This window comes from Barbus barbus (assembly GCF_936440315.1).
Source record: "Barbus barbus genome assembly, chromosome: 1".
NCBI classification, from domain to species: domain Eukaryota; kingdom Metazoa; phylum Chordata; class Actinopteri; order Cypriniformes; family Cyprinidae; genus Barbus; species Barbus barbus.
Genome location: NC_136729.1, coordinates 45,501,743 through 45,525,211, shown reverse-complemented (window position 1 = coordinate 45,525,211; position 23,469 = coordinate 45,501,743). Strand labels below are relative to the sequence as shown.

The 23,469-nt window shown below is 33.6% G+C and overlaps 1 protein-coding gene across 1 annotated transcript; it reads left to right on the top strand.

Annotated features, from left to right (window-relative positions):
* Window positions 1-6,308: 6,308 nt before the first annotated feature.
* On the top strand, window positions 6,309-21,221 carry LOC306870454 (rabphilin-3A-like; the record flags this gene model as incomplete). Its single annotated transcript, XM_079417747.1, has 15 exons — window positions 6,309-6,457; window positions 7,302-7,431; window positions 8,167-8,250; window positions 8,333-8,465; window positions 9,306-9,476; window positions 10,451-10,621; window positions 11,688-11,767; window positions 12,020-12,094; window positions 13,687-13,796; window positions 14,398-14,524; window positions 16,398-16,454; window positions 17,765-17,919; window positions 18,842-18,923; window positions 19,536-19,632; window positions 20,769-21,221. The coding sequence occupies 15 exons, from the start codon at window positions 6,309-6,311 to the stop codon at window positions 20,897-20,899; spliced, it is 1,752 nt and encodes a 583-aa protein (XP_079273873.1). The 3' UTR covers window positions 20,900-21,221.
* Between the last annotated feature and the right edge of the window lie 2,248 nt (window positions 21,222-23,469).

Sequence of the window (23,469 nt, the reverse complement as noted above, 5' to 3'; positions counted from 1 at the left end):
GCTCCCCGGGTGCAGCAGCATAAATGGCTGCCCACTGCTCCGGGTGTGTGTTCACGGTGTGTGTGTGTGTGTGTGTTCACTGCTGTGTGTGTGCACGTTGGATGGGTTAAATGCAGAGCACGAATTCCGAGTATGGGTCACCATACTTGGCAGTATGTCACTTCATTTATACTGCTCCAAAGGCTTATGGCTCAGTCCTTGAATAATGTGATTAATAATCAACATTACATGGTAGGAATATATCAAGACCTTTATCTTGGAACTTCGTAAAGTTGAGATCTCCTGTAAAACAGAGTAGACAAGTGTGAGAACATTAGAGTCTGTAATGAAGGAGAATAATTTGAGTACATTGTGATGTTGTTGAGATCTTTCCTGAAATTTTAGGAGACGAATGTGTTCGTGAGAAAAATGTGAGGAGCAGGAGACTCCATTTTATGTTTATGTAACCTAATTTCTGTCAAGGAGAAACATTAGAGATATCAAAGAGATCTCAGCTGGATCATGCATGCAATGTTCTACTGGGGTAAAACAGTAATGAACTGAACGCAACTCTCTTGAATGGTGTTACTGTTCTTCAGTGCAGAAAGCATAACAACAGCTCATGTCATCAGAAGCATCCATGTAAAAACAAAAAGACTCAAGAACAGCTTTTTCCCACTGGCCTTCAAGCTTCTCAAACGATCCGCCTGAAGAGCCTCCCCGTCTCTGTGCAAGGAGTGACTCATTCTCAGCAGATTTGCCAGGATTTTCCACTCTTGTCTATTTTAATGTATTTATTTCTTGTCTGTCCTATGTCTGAAAACTGATGCTTTTTTACATATAATGCATTTGATGCTTTTTGGTACTATGAAAACAAACTCTAGCTTTCTATCATGAAATAATGTAAATATTCATTACCTGGGTAAAACTGACACAGTGTGAAGTAAATGTTTTGATTAAGCCAAGACCGGTGACATGATTGTGCACCGAAGCTCCTGGACAATTAGCATTTTATCTGTAATCCTATTAAATGGAAGTTCCAACAGATTAAAGAGACTCAAAAACATTTAAAAGGTATTTTGGAAAAGACTGTATTTTATATATTTAACACTTGAATAAAGTTATTTAATAAATACACAAACACATTCACACGTGACATGCTCATATATGATATACACAAAAAATACTTGCAAATGCACATTTTAACCTCTAGTCTCTCTCTCACACACAAAAACACTTGTGCATATATGTTTTTTGTTTTGTTTTGCTCCAAACTAAAGTGTGGTTTATAGAATTTTTCAGAAGGTACCCATAACTGATGTTTTTATGATTTGCTGACATATATTAGAATAGTGATTTTTATTTTTAGCATTATTATTATTTTTAATTCCTGCATACTGCTATGTAAATCTGTAAGTGTATTAAAGATCTACTGAAGTTTTACAAATCTAGCTCGTAACTCATGATACACTGAGAAAAAATTTACAAAACACTGGGGTGGTACCTAATCAAAAATGCTAATACACTTTAGGTACTGATACATACTTTTGAAGTATAGCCTATAATATGTACCATTAGGAGTAAACAAGGTAATTCAAAATCCATAATCACTATGACATATTACTTAACAATTAGTTAGTCCTGTGCCTCAACAATAAAGTCATAACATGATACCTTTGCAAATCATTAGCTACTGATTAATTAAAGCAGACAACTGGAAGTTGAAGTAGGCCTACATAGCTTTGACCATTGTGGTAATTAACTCATGAATTTACATCATTAGTTAATATAATATGTTATTAGAGAACTAATACATTATGAACTAATAACATTTTTTTGATTACTTAATCTGTGAATCATAAAGACTGATAAAGCTGCTGATGTTTTAATAATTAATAAACGGTTTAGGTTATATTACACATTAACTCGTGATTATCTGTGCGTTAGTTAAGCATGAATTAATGCATATTAGTGCACCCGTATTGTAAAGTGTTCAATCTTTCGCTTCTGAACGCATCTCACCACTGCCAGTGTACTGGGGTTTCCACAGCAAGGTAACACGGGCGTGGAATAAGTAAAGAGGGCTACGAGCAAAGCTCAGAGAAGGAAGATCAGGGAAAGAGCGCTCTCCTCATATGCGCAGTCGCTACTGACCTCACTCCCAGAGTCCGCATTGTTTGCAGTCGCCTTCCTTCATAAGTGGGCGGTTGTTATCAGGTAAGAATACTAGAAATAACATTTTCCTCACTTAGGTCTATTTCAAACATGTTTATTAACACAATGCATGCAAAAGCATCATTTTCTAATCGATAAAGGTGTTGAATACTGTGGAGAACGCACGCATTTGGGTCTCGAACCTGATGAGTTTTGCCATTTATTTAATACTGAAAACGCTGCATGAAAAAAAAGGGATGGTGTCTTTTGATTTGTGATTGTAGAGCCATATTAAGTCAGATACAAATGCATTCTGCCCACAGTCATCCATGCACAGGCTATATGAAATGATATCGACATGATGGCTGAACAATGGTTGCTGTAAAAATATGAATCTATGTGAGCTTTAGGTGAGGAATATCTACCGATGGTCGCATTCGTGTTTGCTGTAGGACTGTAAGAACCAACATGCAGTTGTCTTCTAGAAGATAAGCGTAAGGTGTGTCATCTCAATGCGGGTTTTGCTTCTGCTTTACACTGATGAGAGAGAGGCAAGGTGCGTTCCTCTAAAGACGAGATCGCGAGCGCTTCTGCTCTTATTGCGCAGCGATCAGGATTGCTTTGTGCATATTAGAGTTATTAATTCTAGACTACACCGGTTTTTTTTCAGTGGGAGTGTATGGCCAGGCACTTGCTTTCAGGGGTATCCAAGTAAGTGTTTTCTGTGGAGATTTCTGCAGATATGACCTAGTTCCACTCATATTTAGTCATTCTGCTTGTTTGCGGTGGAGTTTTGGAAGGGGTTTCTCTGTATCGCTTCAGGTTTATAATGCAGAATGATATTTGATGTATTTTCCATGCAGAAGGAAATTGATGAAGGCGTGGATTCTTGCAGTCAAATGACTATACAAATTGTATTTGCACTGCTCAGATTTAATGAGATATCCGTCATGACTGCTGTTGATAACAGATGTAATCACCTTTATGTTTAAGCATTTCAGGACAAATAATCAGGAAATTATCTAATGTGTCACTGTAGAGCAGTGATGTGGAAAGATATTGAGAAAAGGGTATTAAAATGTATGTTTCGCTATAGATTTGTATTTATTGATTGATTCATTGGTTGCATACAGACTGCAGTCTTATTTTTGCTGTACTTTGTAATATAATGGTTCCGTCCTGATCTGTTATATGGATTTTGGGACCTCTCAACTTGGGACTTAGTGCTTAGTCCATATAACAAAACAAAATGGATATTAGGCCAACATGTAGGCTAAGTGAAGTATCTGACATATTATACTCAGCTTTAGATATCTTTCATTGTGGTGGCAGATATGTATTGTAATACATTTAGTAGGCAAAAAAAAAAAAAAAAAAACGTAATACCCCGCAAAGGTTTTCTTTGAATATATTTGCAGTAATGTATACTATACTATAAATGTGAATGTGTTTCAACAGTTCGAATTTGTATAAGAACTCATGCAAACATCTTTATTTTTATTTGTTATTTTGTAGAGTTTAAATGAGATCTCTAGCCATATTAATCCACATATTATGCTGTGGAGGAAGTGACCTTATTAAGCCCACACATGATTTTCCACGTGTTCCTCATATCTGAGTAGCCCTATTAATTTCTCCATTTCTATGTTGATTATGGATTGCAGCTTTAGTTTTTGACATTTTTCAGCATCCATAAACTAAACATAATTTATAAACCTAAACTTTTTTTTTCTCAACAGAACATTTTTGAGTTAAAATAATATTTTAATATTTTAAGTACTGGCTACTTTTCAGCTTTTAGCAGTTTAGAGTTGACACATGGATTGTTAAAAGCACATGCACTGATTAATATGCGTGTAGAATTAGAGAGATTGCATGGAATTTTACATCACCTACATACATAACTATACAAACCTTTATTTAGTGCAGCAAAATCAGTACAGAAACTGGGACAGAACTATGTGCAAAAGTGAATAGATATTAAAATCTCAGTGAAAGTCAAGGACAGTGATGTGGACAAAATAAAATATGGCAAATAAAATGAAATAAAAAATGAGCAATGACTGTATGCACATATCTTTGGATAGGTTAATTTAGTTAGAGTGAATAGTTGGCTTGTATTGTGATTTGTGTGTGTGTGTGCCTTTATGTAGGCAGTGTTTGAATTTGCTGCTTGCAATTCATTTTTAGAACTTAGATAAGCCCAGATAAGCCTTATGCATTAAGAAGTGCTGTTTCTGCCAGCCAAATGTGCTTTCAAAACAATAAGCATCTCAAATAGTTCCTGCCTTTCTTACAAACGGGAGAATCTGTGGATAATATTACAGTGATAGAAACTCAATATCCACCACTGTACAGTGATATGAATAACCTATGCTAATGAGTATTGTTACTGTTTATTGTTTCACTGTTTGCTGCTTTTTTATGCTGTTGTTGTATTTGTCCTCACCCTTATTTATTTATTACTTATTATACAGTGAATTTTTATATATTTGTAACTGTTACAGTGTCAAATGTGTCTTGTGTCCACAAATTGAGACCTTGAATAGATTCAGCAAATTTTGTAAAAAAAAAAAAAAAAAAAAAATCTCATTGTGTTCAAGAGCTATGGCCATTTAAAAAAAAGTTTCCACACCCACTATGAAGAGTTTGGCTGGGCGCGATCAAGATGAGTTCAACATGACTTTTAATCATTTTTGTTAATGACAATAAATATATCTAGTCACGGCCAAAAATATTGGCACCCTTGGTAAATATGATCAAAGAAGGCTGTGAAAATTAATCTGCATTGTTAATCCTTTTGATCTTTTATTAAACAAATTCACAAAACTCTAACCTTTCATTGGAGAATAAGAATTTAAAATGGGGGGAAATATCATTATGGAATAAATGTTTTTCTCTAATACATGTCAGACACAATTATTGGTACCCCTAGAAATCAGAGTAAGATATCTCTGAAGTATATTCCCATTCATATTCATAATTTTGAGCACTCGAGAGTGATTATGAACATGAAATTATCCAGCCATGGCTTCCTGTTTCACAGAAATATAAATAGGAGGGAAAACAAAGCCCAAATTCCCTTAATCATCCATCACAATGAGAAAAAACAAATAATATATTTCTGATGTGCAGCTAAAGATAATTGAGCTTCACAAATTAGTGAAGTGGCTTTAAGAAAAGAGCTAGAGCAGTGAAAATCCCCATTTCCACCATCAGGGCAATAATTAAAAATAAACAAAGGGGAAAAAATAATACAAAAATAAATTCGGACTAAATTTAATGAAAAATTTAATGTATTTGTTTTATCAAGCCACGTATATTTATTTATTATTTATTTATTATATTCTGCAGGTTTGGGCCTCCATATAACACTAAACTAATGATTTCATTTATAGTAATTGATATTGATGAAGCAAAGTTGTTTGGGGTGAGTAGGTCTATCATGTTACACAAATTAAATTACAACCCCAAATGCATTAGTCTTGATTGCAGTGCTATTGGTTGTTTGGAGTAGCTCCATCACACACAGTTTCAAGCCTCTAGGTCTAAGGCTAGGCAGTGATACACACATTTCATAAACTTTTATTTGATTTTAAGTCTTTTTATAGAATTTGTTATAAAATTGCTATTTGCAACCAGCATATAGGCCTACACTTGCTTCTTTTTAAAATGTTAATCATGCTACTAAAATTATTATTATTTTTTTTTATATGATTAACGCACAGTACAATTTGTATTACATGGCTGTGTCCAATTAATCTCAATTGTTAATACAATTGTTATTTAGTAGATTGTGTACACATTTAAAATATTAGATCTAACTAGATCTACTAGATCTTTTATTTTAAAAAATTACAATAATCTAACCTTTCATTGGATAATAAGAATTTAAAATGGCGGGAAATATCATTATGAAATAAATGTTTTTCTCTAATACACATTGGCCACAAATACATAATATATATATATTGCACTCTTATTAATATATATTTCATTCTTTGGGTTGCTATTATATATATATATATATATATATAGGCCTATATATTCTGTATATATATATATATATATATATATATATATATATATATTTTTTTTTTTTTTTAACCTTTTGATTAGTTCATTGTCTATTCACTTTCATTGATTTTTGCGTCACAGGTTCCAGTGATTTCACGATGACAGACGCGGTGATGGGCACGAAAGGTGTCCATGTGCAGTCTGGACCGTGTCTCGGTGCAGAGCTGACTGATGAGGAGAAGGAGATCATCAACAGCGTCATCGCCCGGGCCGAAAAAATGGAGACAATGGAGCAAGAGAGGATTGGGTAGGAGAGAGATTTTAGATGTTTACTGATTGTCATCGCCAGCTTGTACAATACAATACAAAACATTGTATATTTATATAGCACATTTGTGAGTCTGGACCACAAAACCAGTCATAAGGGTCAATTTTTTTGAAATTGAGATTTCTACATCATCTGAATAAATAGTCTTTCCATTGATGTATGGTTTGTTAGGATCGTACAATATTTGTCTGAGATGCAACTATTTGAATATCTGGAATCTGAGGGAGCAAAAAAATCTAAATATTGAGAAAATCACCTTTAAAGTTTTTCAAATTAAGTTCTTAGCAATGCATATTACTAATCAAAAATTAAGTTTTGATGTATTTACGGTAGGAAATTTACAAAATATCTTTATGGAACATGATCTTTACTTAATATCCTAATGATTTTTGGCATAAAAGAAAAATCAATAATTTTAGTTCCAGGGTCACATTTTAACAGCCGAAAATGACCAAAGTGCTGCACAGAGTATTAAAAAAAAAGAGAGTATAAACACAAACTGTAAAATGGGTATGGTTAATCGAAACAGAAAATCTTCACGCAGCAAGTCAAGAAATACTGAATGCCAAAGAAAAAAAAAAGTTTTAAGATTAGACTTAAAAAGTTGAGGCAGTTCTGATATGAACCGGGAAACTATTTGATATATTCATGATTGAAAGAAAACATTTATGTGAGATTACGTAATAGCACTTGCATGTTCTCTTTTGTTGGTTTTGATTGCTTCTAATGTCCTCAAGTCGCTTTGGATAAAAGCATCTGCTAAATGACTAAATAATAATAATAAATAATGACCCATATGCACTCTCTGTTTTATTTATGATAGACGTCTGGTGAATCGTCTGGACAACATGAAAAAAGCTGTTTGTGGGGACGGAGTGTCACGCTGCCTTTTATGTGGAGAGCAGCTGGGTTCAGGAGGGGACAGATCAGTGGTTTGTGAGGACTGTAAAAAGGTGAGAAACTAATCCAAATAAAATGATATTATCTAAATGAAGCCTCATTTTTAGATCATTTGAATACATATGGGATTGCTATACATTTGGTACATTAAATAAAATCATAACGCAACAAAAGGGATGCTAATGGAATTTGATTCTGAAACATTAAAGGGGTCATCGGATGCCTATTTTCCAGTTTGATATGATTCTTTAGGGTCTTAATGAAAAGTCTATAACATGCTTAAATAACAACACCATTTTTACCCAGTCAGAAACAGCTCTGTTTACAGCAAGCAGTTTTGCAGCATGTTCCTTTAAATGCTAATGAGCTCTGCTGACCTCGCCCCTCTCTTCTGAGCTGCTCTCTGAGAGATGGTAAACTTTAGCCGTATTCATCGTGAAACTTGCTAATAGCACGTTATTAGGAAAGGCGATTTGAAAAGATTCATAAAAAAACCCTTATACTCACTTCTTCTGGAGGTGAAGCTGGATCACGAATGATTCGCGCGAACATAGATGCATTTAGGTAGATCGGGGGCGCATGACCATGATTTGAATGATGTAGTGGTGAAAACGTACATATCGTGCCTTTAAAGCACATCTTGAATAGTCAGCAATGCAGAAGCTCTATTCATCTTACTTGAAATACTGGTGTCACAGCTGTGTAGTTTATTCTGCTCACTATTTATAATACTGTTTAACTGTCTCTAATGAACTGATTTCATAACTACGTCCTGTTATTCCCTTCAGAGCATGTGCACCAAGTGTGGAGTGCAGGCGAACGCTCGGCCGCGGTCTGTGTGGCTCTGCAAGATCTGCAGCGAGCAGAGAGAGGTGGGTGAATAACACCTATCGTAAAGAAGTGATCTGGAGTCTAACTGTCTGTAAATGTCCATTGCCTATTATTCCTTTAAAGGTATGGAAGCGATCTGGAGCCTGGTTCTTCAAAGGTCTCCCTAAGCAGTTCTTACCCTCACCTATGCCCATTTCCAGACCCAGAGATCCCAGTCCTCAGCAGAAGGCTATGCAGACTCGAGCACCGGCCGCAGGTGAGCTGGACAAACAGTGATTTTAACTTTTCCATCATCTGTTGGTTACTGAAACATGTTACAACCCCAGAAATGCCAAATTATAGGAATAGTTCACCTAAAATGTAAATTTGCTGACAGTACTCAGTGTACTCACCCTCTGGCCGTCCAAGATATAGATGAGTTTGTTTCTTCATCAAATTTGGAGAAATGTAGCATTGCATCAGTGTCTCAGCAATGGATGCTCTGCAGTGAATGGGTGCCGTCAGAATGAGAGTCCAAACAGCTGATAAAAACATCATAATAAGCAATGTTTTGAAGTTAAAATAATAAAAAAGCTAAATTTCCATTTTTGGGTGAACTATTCATCTACTTGACACAATAAACTGGGAAACTAATGTCACCAAAATTATAAAAGAAAATATGTGGGCAAAATATCCCTGTAATTAATTTTTTTGTTTATTTACAGATTGAATATATGATGAGGGGATTATTATACAATGCTGTTACTCCGAATAATAGCACAATTGCAAATGTGGCATTGATTTTATACAACAGATACATATAAAAGATGTTAGTCAGCTTATAAGAATGATTTCTGAAGGATCATGTGACACTGAAGACTGGAGTAATGATGCTGAAAATACAGCTTTGATCACAGAAATAAATTACATTTTACTAAAAATTGTCATAGACAACAGTTATTTTAAATTGTAAAAATATTTCACAATATTATTGGTTTTACTATATTTTTTTATCAAACAAATGCCGCCTTGGTGAGCAGAAAAGACTTAAAATCTCCTAATCATTCCAGGCGTTTGACCGGTAATGTATACGTATGAATGTGTATGTTTGTTATAGAGCCGAAAGTGGATCCACCGATCGCCCAAAAACCACCCGTGGCTCCAAAACCTGTTCACCTTCAAACTCACTGTAACTCAGAGGCAGATGGAGATGCAGGGAGCTCCCAGAATACCCCAGTGCTGATGAAGAAGACGGTGAACGTCCACGCGGCCAGACCAGTCCCATCAGGTACATTCCAGCCGGGTAACAACAAACACGCACACAGAAAACAAACAAAAAAAATATAATTTCTTTATAGTATTGCATTAAAATGTGCCTCAAGCATACATGCATTTTGTCTACTACAAGTGCACGTATAATACAATTTAGGAGTATTGATTACAGTTTTTTTTTCAACTGCTTACAATCTTTACTTGTCACACAGTTTCTGAAAGCTGATACTCAAGCAGCAGAAGCACACACCAAATCTGCAAAACCATACACTAATTCTCAGCCTTTGACTTTCAATTTCATAAAACACTTTTTGCAAAATACAACACACAATGCTCTGTGTAACACACAACAATCTAACAGGAATAACAGTTTTTGTTTTCAACTGCTTGCACACATTTTCAAAACTTTGCCTCTTTTTTCAAAACTTTACACACAAATCCAAGAATTGCACACAAAATGCAAAATGCCTCACATCTCTTGCAAAATAAAGCACTGCATTAGAAATATCACAAACACACCTCAAAAGCAAACATTTGCAAACACCTAATATTAATTGCTGTTAGATTGTTGTGTGTTACATAGAGAATTGTGTGTTGTGTTTTGCAAAAAGTGTTTTATGAAATTGAAAACTGAGTCAAAGTCCAAGAATTAGTGCATGGTTTTGCAGATTTGGTGTGTGCTTCTGCTGTTTGAGTATCAGCTTTCAGAAACTGTGTGACAAGTAAAGATTTTGTGTGTAAGCGGTTGAAAAAACCCCCTAATATTATGGCAAAGGTGTTTGCAATTGTTTGCTTTTGAGATGTGTTTGTGATATTTTGAATGCAGTGCTTCATTTTGCAAGAGATGTGAGGCGTTTTGCATTTTGTGTGCAATTCTTGGATGGGTGTGTAAAGTTTTGAAAAAAGAGGCAAAGTTTTGAAAATGTATGCAAGCAGTTGAAAAACACTGTAATATACTAGACTCTGAAGAGTTTTTTTTGTCCCTTCCAGCTGCTCAGGAGGCAGAGAGAGGAGCCTATCAGTCCATTAGCAGTGCGTCTCATGTGCAGGAGAGAGCGGAGCTGAAGCCTGCGCTCAGCCCTCGAGCCGTCCAGCATCAGGCCGCTCCGCCAGCAGACGAGGAGGAGGACGAGGCCAACAGCTATGACTCCGATGAAGCCAGTAAGCAGCTCCTCAGTGACTACTTGTTCTTCTTTGACTGTGACTAGAAGAAGCGTGCCTTAAAAAGTGTCATCATCATCTTAATTATTGTGAGACTTGCTGTCAATTTTCTCATTGCTGGTGGAAAGAAGAGACCTTTGTGGGATTTTGTTATAGGAACTACAGTAATCAGTTCTACAGTTCACCTGCAGGTGAATTACTAAGCAGAGTTTAGAGTTGCAGAATGTGTTGATCTAAGATCTAACTTTAATTTTTTATGTTGCTTGCATAAAATGTTGTGCAAGAGAAAACGTCACAACACTTGTTTTTCTCTTGTATATTTTAGGTATGTGTATTTATTTATTTAGCATTTCTTTGAAAATTTATGGATTTTCTTTTCTTTTCTATGTATATCTAAGTATATATTTATATATATATTTTTTTACATTTTTTGTATTTTTGTTTTACATTTCTTTGTATATTTATGTATTTATTTATGCATTAATTTATTTTAAAATTTCTTTATATAGGTCCTTATGTATGTATTTTTGCTTTGATTACATTTCTTTATATATTTAATTTTTGTTTTTAGATTTCTTTGTATATTTTATATTTAATTATGTATGTATTTATTTACATTTCTTTGAATATTTTGTTTTTATTATTCAAATTTTTGCAGATGTGGCATTCCACAGACCTTCCCCTAATCACACCTCTGCAAACTTTATTCCCTGTTTACAACATATTTGAAATATATTTAATTTGAAACATAGTTTGGCTTGGTTAAAAGGATTTTCACCATGGTGTTACTTTTAGATCTGGCAAAACAGCTTGTTTTAACATCATTAGATGTCACTGTTGCATTAAACTTTAAATACTCTATAGCATGTGCATTTGTGTGTGTGTGTGTGTGTGTGTGTGTGAGAGAGAGAGAGAGAGTTTCAATTTCATGAAGTGCAACAGAAAGCAGCAACATAATTATTTATAGCACACACTGAAATGTAGAGCTGTGAGATTAGATTCTGCATCTCATGCATTCAAACTTAATGAAATGCTTGTGTCTAATGCAATATTGGTTTTGTTTCAGCAACTCTGGGATCACTGGAGTTCACTTTACTGTATGACCAAGGGAACAGCAGCCTTCACTGCAACATTGTTAGAGCGAAGGTATCTTCAATTTATATATATATATATATATATAATCTTGCACACAGACAAAAAATAATATATTGTCTTTGTGGGCTAATTATGTTGTAATAGTACTGAGATATGTATTTATTATCATGCAACAGTTTGTTCTGATCCGTGAATATTTTAAATTGGATGAGTTGGATATTCAGTCTCCTACTGGATATATTACCCTGTGCTTGATTTCTGTGTTGTGACATAATTTTAATTTATTGTAATATTTTGTTGTAGGGTTTGAAACCGATGGATTCGAACGGACTGGCAGATCCTTATGTCAAGCTTCATCTGTTACCGGGTGCAAGCAAGGTGAGATCAGGGGCTGTTTGGTGCTGTTAGGCATTCTCAAATATTAATAACTCTGAATAATGTCTGTAATGTTTACTGTAGCAATAGCTCAACACTTTTGTAAGGGACCCTTTTGACAAACCGTGATGATGCAATTAGTAACATTGTTAATACCACACTTATTAACATTGTATATCGAGAATGTTTTTTATATTTTCACTTTTAAATTGTTTAATGCACACTATATGTGACCCTGGAACACAAAAGCAGTTTTAAGTCGCTGGGGTATATTTGTAGCAATATCCAACAATACAGTGTATGGATCAAAATTATCGTTTTTTCTTTTATGCCAAAAATCATTAGGATATTAAACAAAGATCGTGTTCCATGAAGATATTTTGTAAATTTCCTACCGTAAATATATTAAAACTTAATTTTTGATTAGTAATATGCATGGCTAAGAACTTCATTTGGACAACTTTAAAGGTGATTTTCTCAATATTTAGATTTTTTTGCACCCTCAGATTCCAGATTTTCAATATTGTCCTATCCTATCAAACCATACATTAATGGAAAGCTATGTATGTTTAAATCTCAATAAAAAAAAAAAAGACAGTTTTGACTGGTTTTGTGGTCCAGGGTCACATATTTTATATTTTATTACCTTGATATTAAATTACAGGAAAATGGTAAACTCTGTTGTGTACGGCTGAGGGAGTGACAGCAAATTTAACATCTTTCTCTCTTCTGGCCAACATATTTAATCTCTCAATATTTTTGGAAAGTCATAGAAATGCTACCGTGAATTTTTTCTTTTACTATTGGGACAAATATGAATGCAAATATGTTATATTTGTTGTAGTTTCCACTTATACAATATACAAGTTTACCCAGCTGTGATGATGTGAAAATGTGAAAATGATCCATATATATATATATATTATAACTTTTATTGATTTATTTTTGGTAGAAGGTGACTAAATTGCTGCAGAGTTACAGACATTTTTCTGGCATTCATTATTAAAATGATAATGAAAACATTATAATACTATAGAGGCCAGTCTCATAAAGTAGGGTTAAGTGACTTCTCAGTTAACTTTGAGTATATTTTGACAATTAGTTTTTCAGTCTCACGAAGGCAGAACATTTTTACAGTGTTTATCATCATAGTGATACATGTACATGGCTAGACATGGCAAGTTTTGTCTGGTTATAAACCAGATTATAAACCAAAACTGGGCCAATCCAGCCAATCATGTCTCTGATGCAAGAAAGCCACGTCCCCTGTGTCTCTTTCATCACAAAAAGCATATTCACAAAATTGGTAATGATTATTTGCTATATTTTATATACTAATTATATGTTATTTATATTGTATTCTGAAATTTAAGCTGCATAATTTTCAGAATTGTTAGATAAAAGTTATGTTTTATCCCGTAGTGGAAACAGACCGCTATAGTTTTAAGACTAGTGATATTAATTGGTTTGTTCAACTCAAAACCAACGCTAGCTTCATGAGACGGGCCTCAGTTATGCAAAAGCTTCTTTTCAAAACTTCTTTTATTCTGGTCAAGCAATGACGGTTAAACAAAGCATCTTTGCTGTCAATGCAGTCAAATAAATTACGCACCAAGACCCTGCGCAACACTCGCAACCCAACCTGGAACGAGACGCTGGTGTACCACGGGCTGACCGACGAGGATATGCAGCGCAAGACCCTCAGGTTTCAGTGCACTCCAGTACAGATGTTTCTTTTCTTACCTTAGTCAATCTTGTATGTTTTAGGATATTTTTGACCATGTTAGCTCATTTTAATTTTGTTATCACAACAGTTGTGTTAATGAATGATTTGGTTCAGTGCGGGGGGAAACATGTAGTTAAATGGTTACCCTAATGAAGATAATGAAGAGAAAAATCCTGTAGATCCAGCTGTTAGTTCAGTGAAATTCACATTATGGTAAATATTGATTTGATGCTTTGGGAGTGTTAATTTGGGACCCTATGTGTGTTTAAATGTTTAATACAGATCAAATAAGTACATTTGGTCTAATTTAATAAATAAGTACATTTGAATACTTTCCAATTCTGGACGCATCGAGACTGAACTGAAGGCTCATCATCAGAAAATTGTTCCCACAGTGGAAATAAAACAACTTAATATGGATTAAATTGATAATATAACATTAGTGACACAGCATTATTTCACTTTCAATTAATTTAGCTAATCATAGACTAAAAAAAGTATTCGAGAGATATGTTGTATGTATTGTACATTCAGTATTCATGGATTCATATTTAACCTTTCAAGGGATTTGTTTGTGCAGAATATCTGTCTGTGATGAAGACAAGTTTGGTCACAACGAGTTCATCGGAGAAACCAGAGTCGCGCTGAAAAAACTCAAGTTCAGTCAGAAGAAAAACTTTAACGTGTGTCTAGAGAGGGTTGTGCAGGTCAGTGTTTTATGCACATATTAACAAACATTTTTCACTTGTTTAATCAGGGACAATGCATACAATATGCAAAATGCACCAGATTTAGCCAACACTGGCTCATTTTAATCCGTAGTCCCTTTTGGAAGATTGATGTTAAGAACATAAAATAAACCAAGAATATTATATCCCATACCATATCCATAAATCACTATAAATGATCACAATTTTGATGGGTCAATAACCATATTTTCATCTTTTTCGCGTTAAATGTTTTAATTCGGTCAGCTCCACTGGGAGTCTATTCCACTCATGTGTTCCTCTAAAAGCTAAAGATAATTGACCAAAGGTAGTTCTTCTTAATGACACATCACAATCACCTCTAATACCGGCACGTGTATATCGTCCTGTTATCTGATGTATGTAATCCTTAAAAACAGGTGGACCAAAGCCATTTAAGATCTGACAAATAATGAGCAAATCATCAAATTGAATCAAATGTTCCCAACTGCTACAACGGTGAAAACTGTTTAGTTTTTTATTAAGAGTTTGTTTATAAATACTTTCAACTGGTTTAAGAAAAGACCTACATGTTTGAGTCCAGGTATGGTCATGCAATATGTGATATGAGGAATAATCATTGAATTCATGAATAGAACTGCTGCTTCGTTAGTCAAACTATTTCTAATTAATCTGAAATTCGCTAAATTAAATTTCGCTGTATTTACCACTTTCTTCACGTTTTTTAAAAGAAAGTTGAGAATCCAGTAATAATCCTAAATATTTAAATTCATGTCTCAAGTTTTTGTTCCTGGACTAATACATCTGCTTTCACGTCATAATCTGGCCTTTTAGTAAAAAAATACACGTATTCGTATTGAACCTTTCGTTACGAGGCTTTCGGTTCGGTCTATGAAAATGCATTTAAAACTCAAGATATGGGGGCAGAAAATGTATATATTTACATAATTTCATATAATCAATATCACAGAAGAGTGCCAAAAATCAGCATGATTACAAATGATTTTTACAACAGTTCAATAAGCAAGAAGTTAATTAAGAGACAGCATATTTCCTGTTTTTGCTCAATTTCGCCAACAAAAATAAATCCAAACATAGCCACTGTTTTGCGTCTCTGAGCAACATGACGGTGTTTCGTCCTAATTTAATCAAACGTTAAATGATTGGGTTCAATCGCAATGACTCACTTATTAACAGTAACTTGCTGCCCCCTGCTGGCGGTTTTAATTTCACATTTAAAGTATCTTTTAATTATTTTATCAATTTCAAGCATCAGTTGTCCATGTTTTATCAAAACATTATTTATGCATTTGTAACCGCAGGTTAAAGCATTACACATGTTCCTCTGAGCTGCATGAAACGTGTGTGAAAGCATTCAGATGCAACTTCTATGTTTCCTCTGCATTGCAAAGATGAATTTTGTCAATACTGACTTGATTTGCTTGGTAACAGCCCAAATGTCTTATTGACTGATTCAATTTAAAAGGTGATGAAAAAATGGCTTTATAAAGGTAAAAATCTATTTAAATCACTTCAAACGTATTGGAAAAGATGAATCTGCTACATGACGATAGGCTACATCAGCTGGGATACTTCAAACCAGAGCTATTTTTGTTTTATATGCTGCTAAGAAGACACCCCAGAAGATGGGTCCAGTACAGCTCCATCATTGTTCAAAGTAAAAAAATTGTTTTACTAAATAAAGAATTTGTGAAAGTCAATGAAATGTATCTTTCTTTTTGCTGTATCGAAAAGGTACCGTGACACCACTGTATCATATCAAACCAAACCGTGAATTTTGTGAACCGATACACCCCTAGTGTGTATATATCTATCTATCTATATAAATAAAAAATTGTCTCTCATCCCTTAGACAAAAAGAACATCAGCTGCAGGCGGTGCACGAGGAATCACCCTCTATGAGGATGAGGTGAATGTTTAAACTCATATTTATACCAAAATATTGACATCACATAACAATATATTTGCATTAAAGGAACACTCCACTTGTTTTGAAAATAGGTTCATTTTACACCTCCCCTAGAGTTAAACAGTTGAGTTGTACAGTTTTTGAATCCATTCAGCCGATCTCTTTTAGCTTATCTTAGCATAGATCATTGAATCGGATTAGATCATTAGCATCTCGCTCAAAAATGACCAAAGCGTTTTGATAATTGTCCTATTTAAAGCTTGACTCTTCTGTAGTTACACCGTGTACTAAGACTGACGGAAAATGAAAAGTTGTGATTTTCTTGGCCGATATGGCTATGAACTATCCTCAGCAGGCGCAGTGATATTAAACAAAGTGGAATGTTCCTTTAAGATTAAGATCAAGGTCACATTCAACTTTACAGATTGGCACCTGTCTGCATGCATGCATTATAATTATAATTTGCATTATTCTGTTCTCTGTAACTATACAGGCTAATTATATACTCTTGTGAAAACTAAGTAACCTGAAGTACTTTTTAAAAGTATGCCAACTACAGAAATAACATGAGCTGAATGTTGTTTTTTTGCATTTAATGTATTGTAGTTTAAATGTATATTAAATGCACCTAGCTAAACTTTAGTCTGCTTTTTTGAGCCACTTTATATGCAATTTCATAATTACTTCTGTTGTCCTATAAATATGGTTCAAGTACTTTTAAATGCACTGACAAGCTTTAATAAACTAAAATATACTTAAATGTTATTTCTATTCAAATTTGTGTATATTTAAATATATTTATTTATACATTTGTAATGATAAAGTTGTAATTTAGTACATTTAAAATATATGAACTTTAAATGTAATATCGAATAACACACTACAGTTAAAATTAAAAGTACTTTACATGTGCTTAACTAACATACTTGTTTAAGCATGACAAAAGATCATTAAATCATTTAAAATGTACTTTATTATAAAGTGCACTTTTTAAAAGTGTAAAAAATAATAGTTTTAAGAGTTGAAGTGCACATTCAACACAATTCTTTTTCACAAGGGTGTCATTAACAGAGGTTTACAGATTAGACACTAGAGCTTTTTCATGCTGTGATTCTATTACTTTGTGCATCCTGTGTATTTTGGTCATCAGTGTTATGTGTATCAGGTGCAAATACTAATAGCAAAATAAATTAACCCCCATGTGCTTTTATAGAATGATGTGCTATAAATAAGTAACATTTATTTGCAGCAAACGCTCCTGCTCTATCATTATCATCCACACCATTGTTTTTGTTTTTGTATGTGTGTAGACTGGGAAGGACGGCGCTGAGATGGAAGAGAGAGGACGCATCCTGATATCTCTCATGTACAGCAGTCAGCAGAGTCGTCTCATTGTAGGCGTTGTACGCTGTGTTCACTTAGCAGCAATGGATGCAAATGGGTATTCTGATCCCTTTGTCAAAATGTGAGTTTCTCTGTCAAACTCAATATTTATATACATTATATTTATTATATGTTCAGGAAACACTTATATAATTTAAAGAAATAGCTCACACAAAAACGAAACTTTGCTGGGAATGTCCGTCTGGTCGTCCAAGATGTAGATGAGTTTGTTTCTTCATCAGATTTGGAGAAATGTAGCATTGCATCAGTGTCTCAGCAATGGATGCTCTGCAGTGAATGGGTGCCGTCAGAATGAGAGTCCAAACAGCTGATAAAAACATCACAATAATCCACACCACTCCAGTCCATTAATTAATGTCTTGTGAAGAGAAAATCTGCCTGTTTTATAAGAAACAAATCCATCGTTAAGGCAATTTTAACTTCAAACTGGCTAAAATACGAAAAATTTGAAACATACTTGCAAAAATCTTGGATGGCCTGAGGCTGAACACATTCTCTGAAAATTTTCATTGTTTTTGTAAATTATTCTTTTAAGTCAACAACTCAAAAATAGTGCTGTCAAATGATTAATCTTGATTAATCACATCCAAAATAAAAGTTTTTGTTTACATAATATATGTGTGCTGTGTATATTTATTATGTATATATGAATACACACACATGCATGTATATATTTAAGAAAATATGTTATATTTGTATATTAAATTTATTTTAAATATAAATATATAGATGTAAATACATGCAAATATTTTCCAAATATATACTGTATGTGTGTGTATTTATATATGCATAATAAATATACACAGCACACATATATTATGTAAACAAAACTTTTATTTTGGATGCGATTAATCAAGATTAATCGTTTGACAGCACACAAAAAATAATACAAAAATTATATAATTCTTAATGAATCTGTAATAGGATTGTTTATTTCTATACTTTTGTAAAAATGCTTGGTATATTTCTATGAATGGATATAGATGTCTGAAACCTGATATGGGAAAGAAAGCAAAGAACAAGACGCAGATTAAGAAGAAAACACTCAACCCTGAGTTTAACGAGGTATGTTGTCCATCTGTAATGATGACACATGCATGTTTATTAATTACATTAAATATTTGTTTATTTGTACAAATAAACAATGATCCTAAAAAATGCTGAGACAAATACAAATAGCTTGACTGACCAACAGTGTGACCAGGTTATTCATACACAACTACTAATTATTTAGGTTCAGGAGCAGGACCCATTTTTATCAAAGGTTTCAACACATGCCTGATCTTCTAATTGTGATAATTCATCGCTGTCCAATTTGGCTGTTCAAATGCATTTGCACATTTGATTAAAATCTCTGGATTAAGTTGCATGAGTGTTATTGTGTTCAGAAGAATCAATACTCAAAACCATGATCAGCAATGCAGCCAATAGCCAATAATATTAATAATAGCAAATTAAACATGAATGCATTTGACAGGAAAATACGTATAAACAGTGTCAATTTCAGCACATTCAAAATCGTGTGATTAATCATGATTAATCGAATCTACTGACAGCATAGCAAATATATTCATGTTTAATAATCTGGTCCAATATTCAATGTGAAACCTTGCTGCTTGGATCTTATCGTGTTTCTTAGATTTTCCCTGTTTTGCCATGTGAACTGATGTTTTGCAGGAATTCGGCTATGAAATTAAGCATGCAGAGCTGGCCAAAAAGACTCTTGACATCTCCGTATGGGACTATGACATCGGCAAATCCAATGACTATATAGGTATTTACTTTTATTGTGAAATATGCATATTATATGTGACCCTGGAGCACAAAACCAGTCATAAGTCACATGGGTATATTTCTAGCAATAGCCAAAAATACATACGGGTCAAAATTATCGATTTATCGATCATGTTCCATAAAGATATTTTTTAAGTTTCCTACCGTAAATATATAAAAACTTAATTTTTGATTAGTAATATGCATTGCTAAGAACTTCATTTGGACGACTTTAAAGGCGATTTTCTCAATATTTAGATCTAGATTCCAGATTTTCAAATAGTTTTATCTCAGACAAATATTGTCCTGTCATAACAAACCATACACCAATGGAAAGATTATTATCAGTAGAAAGCTTATATCAATCTCAGTTTCATAAAATTGACTGGTTTTGTGGTCCAGGGTCACAGATGTCATTTTTATACCTGGTATTAACTTTTAGGCTGATCTGATCAATTGGTCAGGTGAAACAGACTGCTGTTTACATCTTGTGCATGCATATGTAAGAACTTTGCAAAATATTATTTTTCAGTTTTTTTTCTCTTTTAATCAGCATTTACACTACAACTTTTCCCTGAACTTCTGAGTTTAAAACTAGTCCCATTTAGTCTCACTTGTTATCAAACACCGTTTTCAAGACAACTACACGCTAAAAAAATACTGGGTTGTATTTAAACCAGCATTTTTTTAGAGTGTAAAAGCTTTAAAAATGACAGGTAGGTATTACTGATGAATTGTATGTTGTAGAATAAAATGTGGGTCACACTTTATTTTAAGGTCCAATTCTCACAATTAACAAACTGTTGAGTTATGACTTTTGACTTTTGATTTTCTGCAGAAATGCAGATCCTGTTGTGAAAAAAATCACTTTTTAAAACTCGTTCCATTAGTAGCAGATTTTGACTCAATTAGCAATGTCCACTTGTTATCCTTAAAAGATGTCGATACTCGGTGCAAACATGGTCTAGATCATCATTATGCTTCAATCTGACCATAGTGTCATAATTTCACCACTGACTTTCATTTCATATTCAGAATGTAAATGAATGTCATATTCATAAATGCTTTAGTAAATTATTAAATGTGCATTGTTATTACACATTGAATGTTTTAATATAACTACTATTTCACGACCAGGAGGCTGTCAGTTGGGTATCACTGCCAAAGGTGAGCGTTTGAAGCACTGGTACGAATGCCTCAAGAACAAAGACAAGAAGATCGAGCGCTGGCATACCCTGCACAACGAGAATCACGTCTCCAGCGAGTAGGCTCTTCAAGCGTTCTGCATGCCTTTAAGTTGCAACTCCATTCCCCTCCACTAACTGCATATCTTGGGCTACACAGACCTTGCTCTTGTCCGGCTGACACATGATATGCTTTCAAGAAACAAAATGTGATGTCTGGAGCTCTTCTATTCACTGTGACCCACACAAACGACTATAGGTTAGCACTGAAGTGTAAAAGAACTGCATAATTATGTCACGTTCACTAATCTGGCCAAAGTAGCATTGTGTTTTTACTCCAAACTCCAAATTATTATCTTGTTGTGGGAATGCATTAATATCACGTCTCTTAGTAATCTCTCTTATTAAAAAAAAAAAACAATTTTGAAAGTCTCCTTAAAAAAGAGGCCGATACAGAATGTATAAGCCCTATTTTAACCAGTCTAAGAGTGTTTACAGGCCATATAGAATGTCAGGCAAAATTAAATAATTATATTTAGCGACTTATTTAAATATTTTCAACATCAATATTATTTTCGTTTCACTGATATACTATCGATTTTGTGTTAATATTAGATTTTATTTTTTATATTTTGAAAACTATAATTTTTAAATATCTCTAATTTTATTTCAAGTTCTAATAATTTGGCTTTTAGTTTAAACGTCTATATATATTTTATACACATTTTTATGTATTAGTTAAATTTTTTATAAGTTAATTATAAAATTAAAAATTAAAAGTTAATTTTATACTACTATAAATTAAACTAAAACAAACTATAAATGTCAAGTAGCTATAGCAACCCTGACATGAGGTCAAAAGAACTAGTTGTTTCAAGCGACATGTAGGATGTTTACACAGCACAGATAAGACTAAATCCAAAGAATGTTCAAGTCCAAACTAGAACATTTAAAGCATTATCTGTTCGCCTATGAAACATTTAGACTTAGCTTAGGTCGAATCTAATGAATATGAGTTTGTAACGCATTGCTCGGTACGTCTGGTTTACAACTACACTATTACTGTATGTAAGCACACTATTCCACTAAACCCTTCAAACATGCATCCTATTTATGGTCTATAATGTGCTAAAAAATACAATTGCCTTGTGTGAAGACAACCATTAACGACAACGTTCATGGATAAATCAAATAGGATAGACTAAAAATAGTCACGTTGCTGTGACGCAAGCCAGTATTACTGTAATAGGAAACAGTACTGCAGTCCAATCACATGTGAGCACTGAACGGAAAGCACATTTACAATGGAATGACCTCAACATTTCTATTCTTTGCTGTTATTATTACCATCTCTTATGCATGAGAGTGTCTTTGATCAAAGTGAAAACAATTCATTTGCTTTGTATAATTTACGTAATCCCCGTTGAAGAAATTACTGTTTACCAACAAACACTCGGTGGCGACACTTCCGGGTTTCTCAGAAACTCCAAAACAGAGCTGCTTTACATTATATCGCTTACATTCGAGCTGAAAAAAACTGATACGATTTTTGGATCTTTGAAGAATTTTAGCAAAACTCAAATACGCACGTTATGATAATTCACCAATCCTGAGTAACATAACTCTTTTTTTTTTTTTGCTCAAAAACTAAGACTTGAAAAGGTCAGCAGAAAGTCTTAAATCCATAAAATTGTGGCATTAAATGCTGCATACAAAAAAAAGAGAAATCTTCAGAATTGTTTTCCAATGCAGATATCGTCCATAAATCAAGATGGATTTACTTCAGATGCAAATTGAGCATATTAAGTCTTGTTTTATGAGAAATTGAATGAAATAAAGTCAGTTTATGCTTAAGACAAGAACAAATATCTGTCAAGGGAAAATGAAAACGTGTGTTTGCTTTGAGTCCATTGACAGATACTTGCTCTTGTCTTAATCATAAACTAATGTTGATCAAATTCCTCATAAAACAAGACTTTTGCTTCTCAAGTAAATGCACCTTGATTTAAGATTCTTTAGACATTTGAGACAAAAAAATATTGATTACATTATTTTTACATTTATATTTAGAGACCACATTGATGTCCATTCAATTTATTCCTTAAATTGTCTTTACTAGGTCTTAAAAGTTATTAAAAAGTCTTAAATTTTCCATCACAAAACCTGCAGAAATCTTGTAATATGACCGACTTGGTCCAAAGCTGCTGTTGGTAAACTTGCGTTTTACCATGCAAAGATTTAACTGATTTAATCTTTTGAACCATAATTTGGGTGTCAGTATATTTCATATTTCATATTATACATGGTATCTGGTCCTATAACACCAAATAACCATTGATGATTGTGAAAGGATACTTGAACGAAAACTTTTCAAAGCCGAAAAAAAGTATTTTGAATGCTGCAAGTAATTTTACAGTCAAAAACAGTGTCTGATCAATATCAAATATTTATGTGTATTTAAGCAATAAAGATGCATTGCTTATCTAATTTTACCTTCATTTTTTACTTCGATATACATGTAATATCTCAGGCTTTAGAAGTATGTGAGGATGTGTATTTAACGTCCTGTTGCACGTAAATGACTAAAACTATAAATCTGTGAATAAAGAGTACAGTAAAGGGAGATTAAACTGGAAGAAACCGGAAGTGTGGTT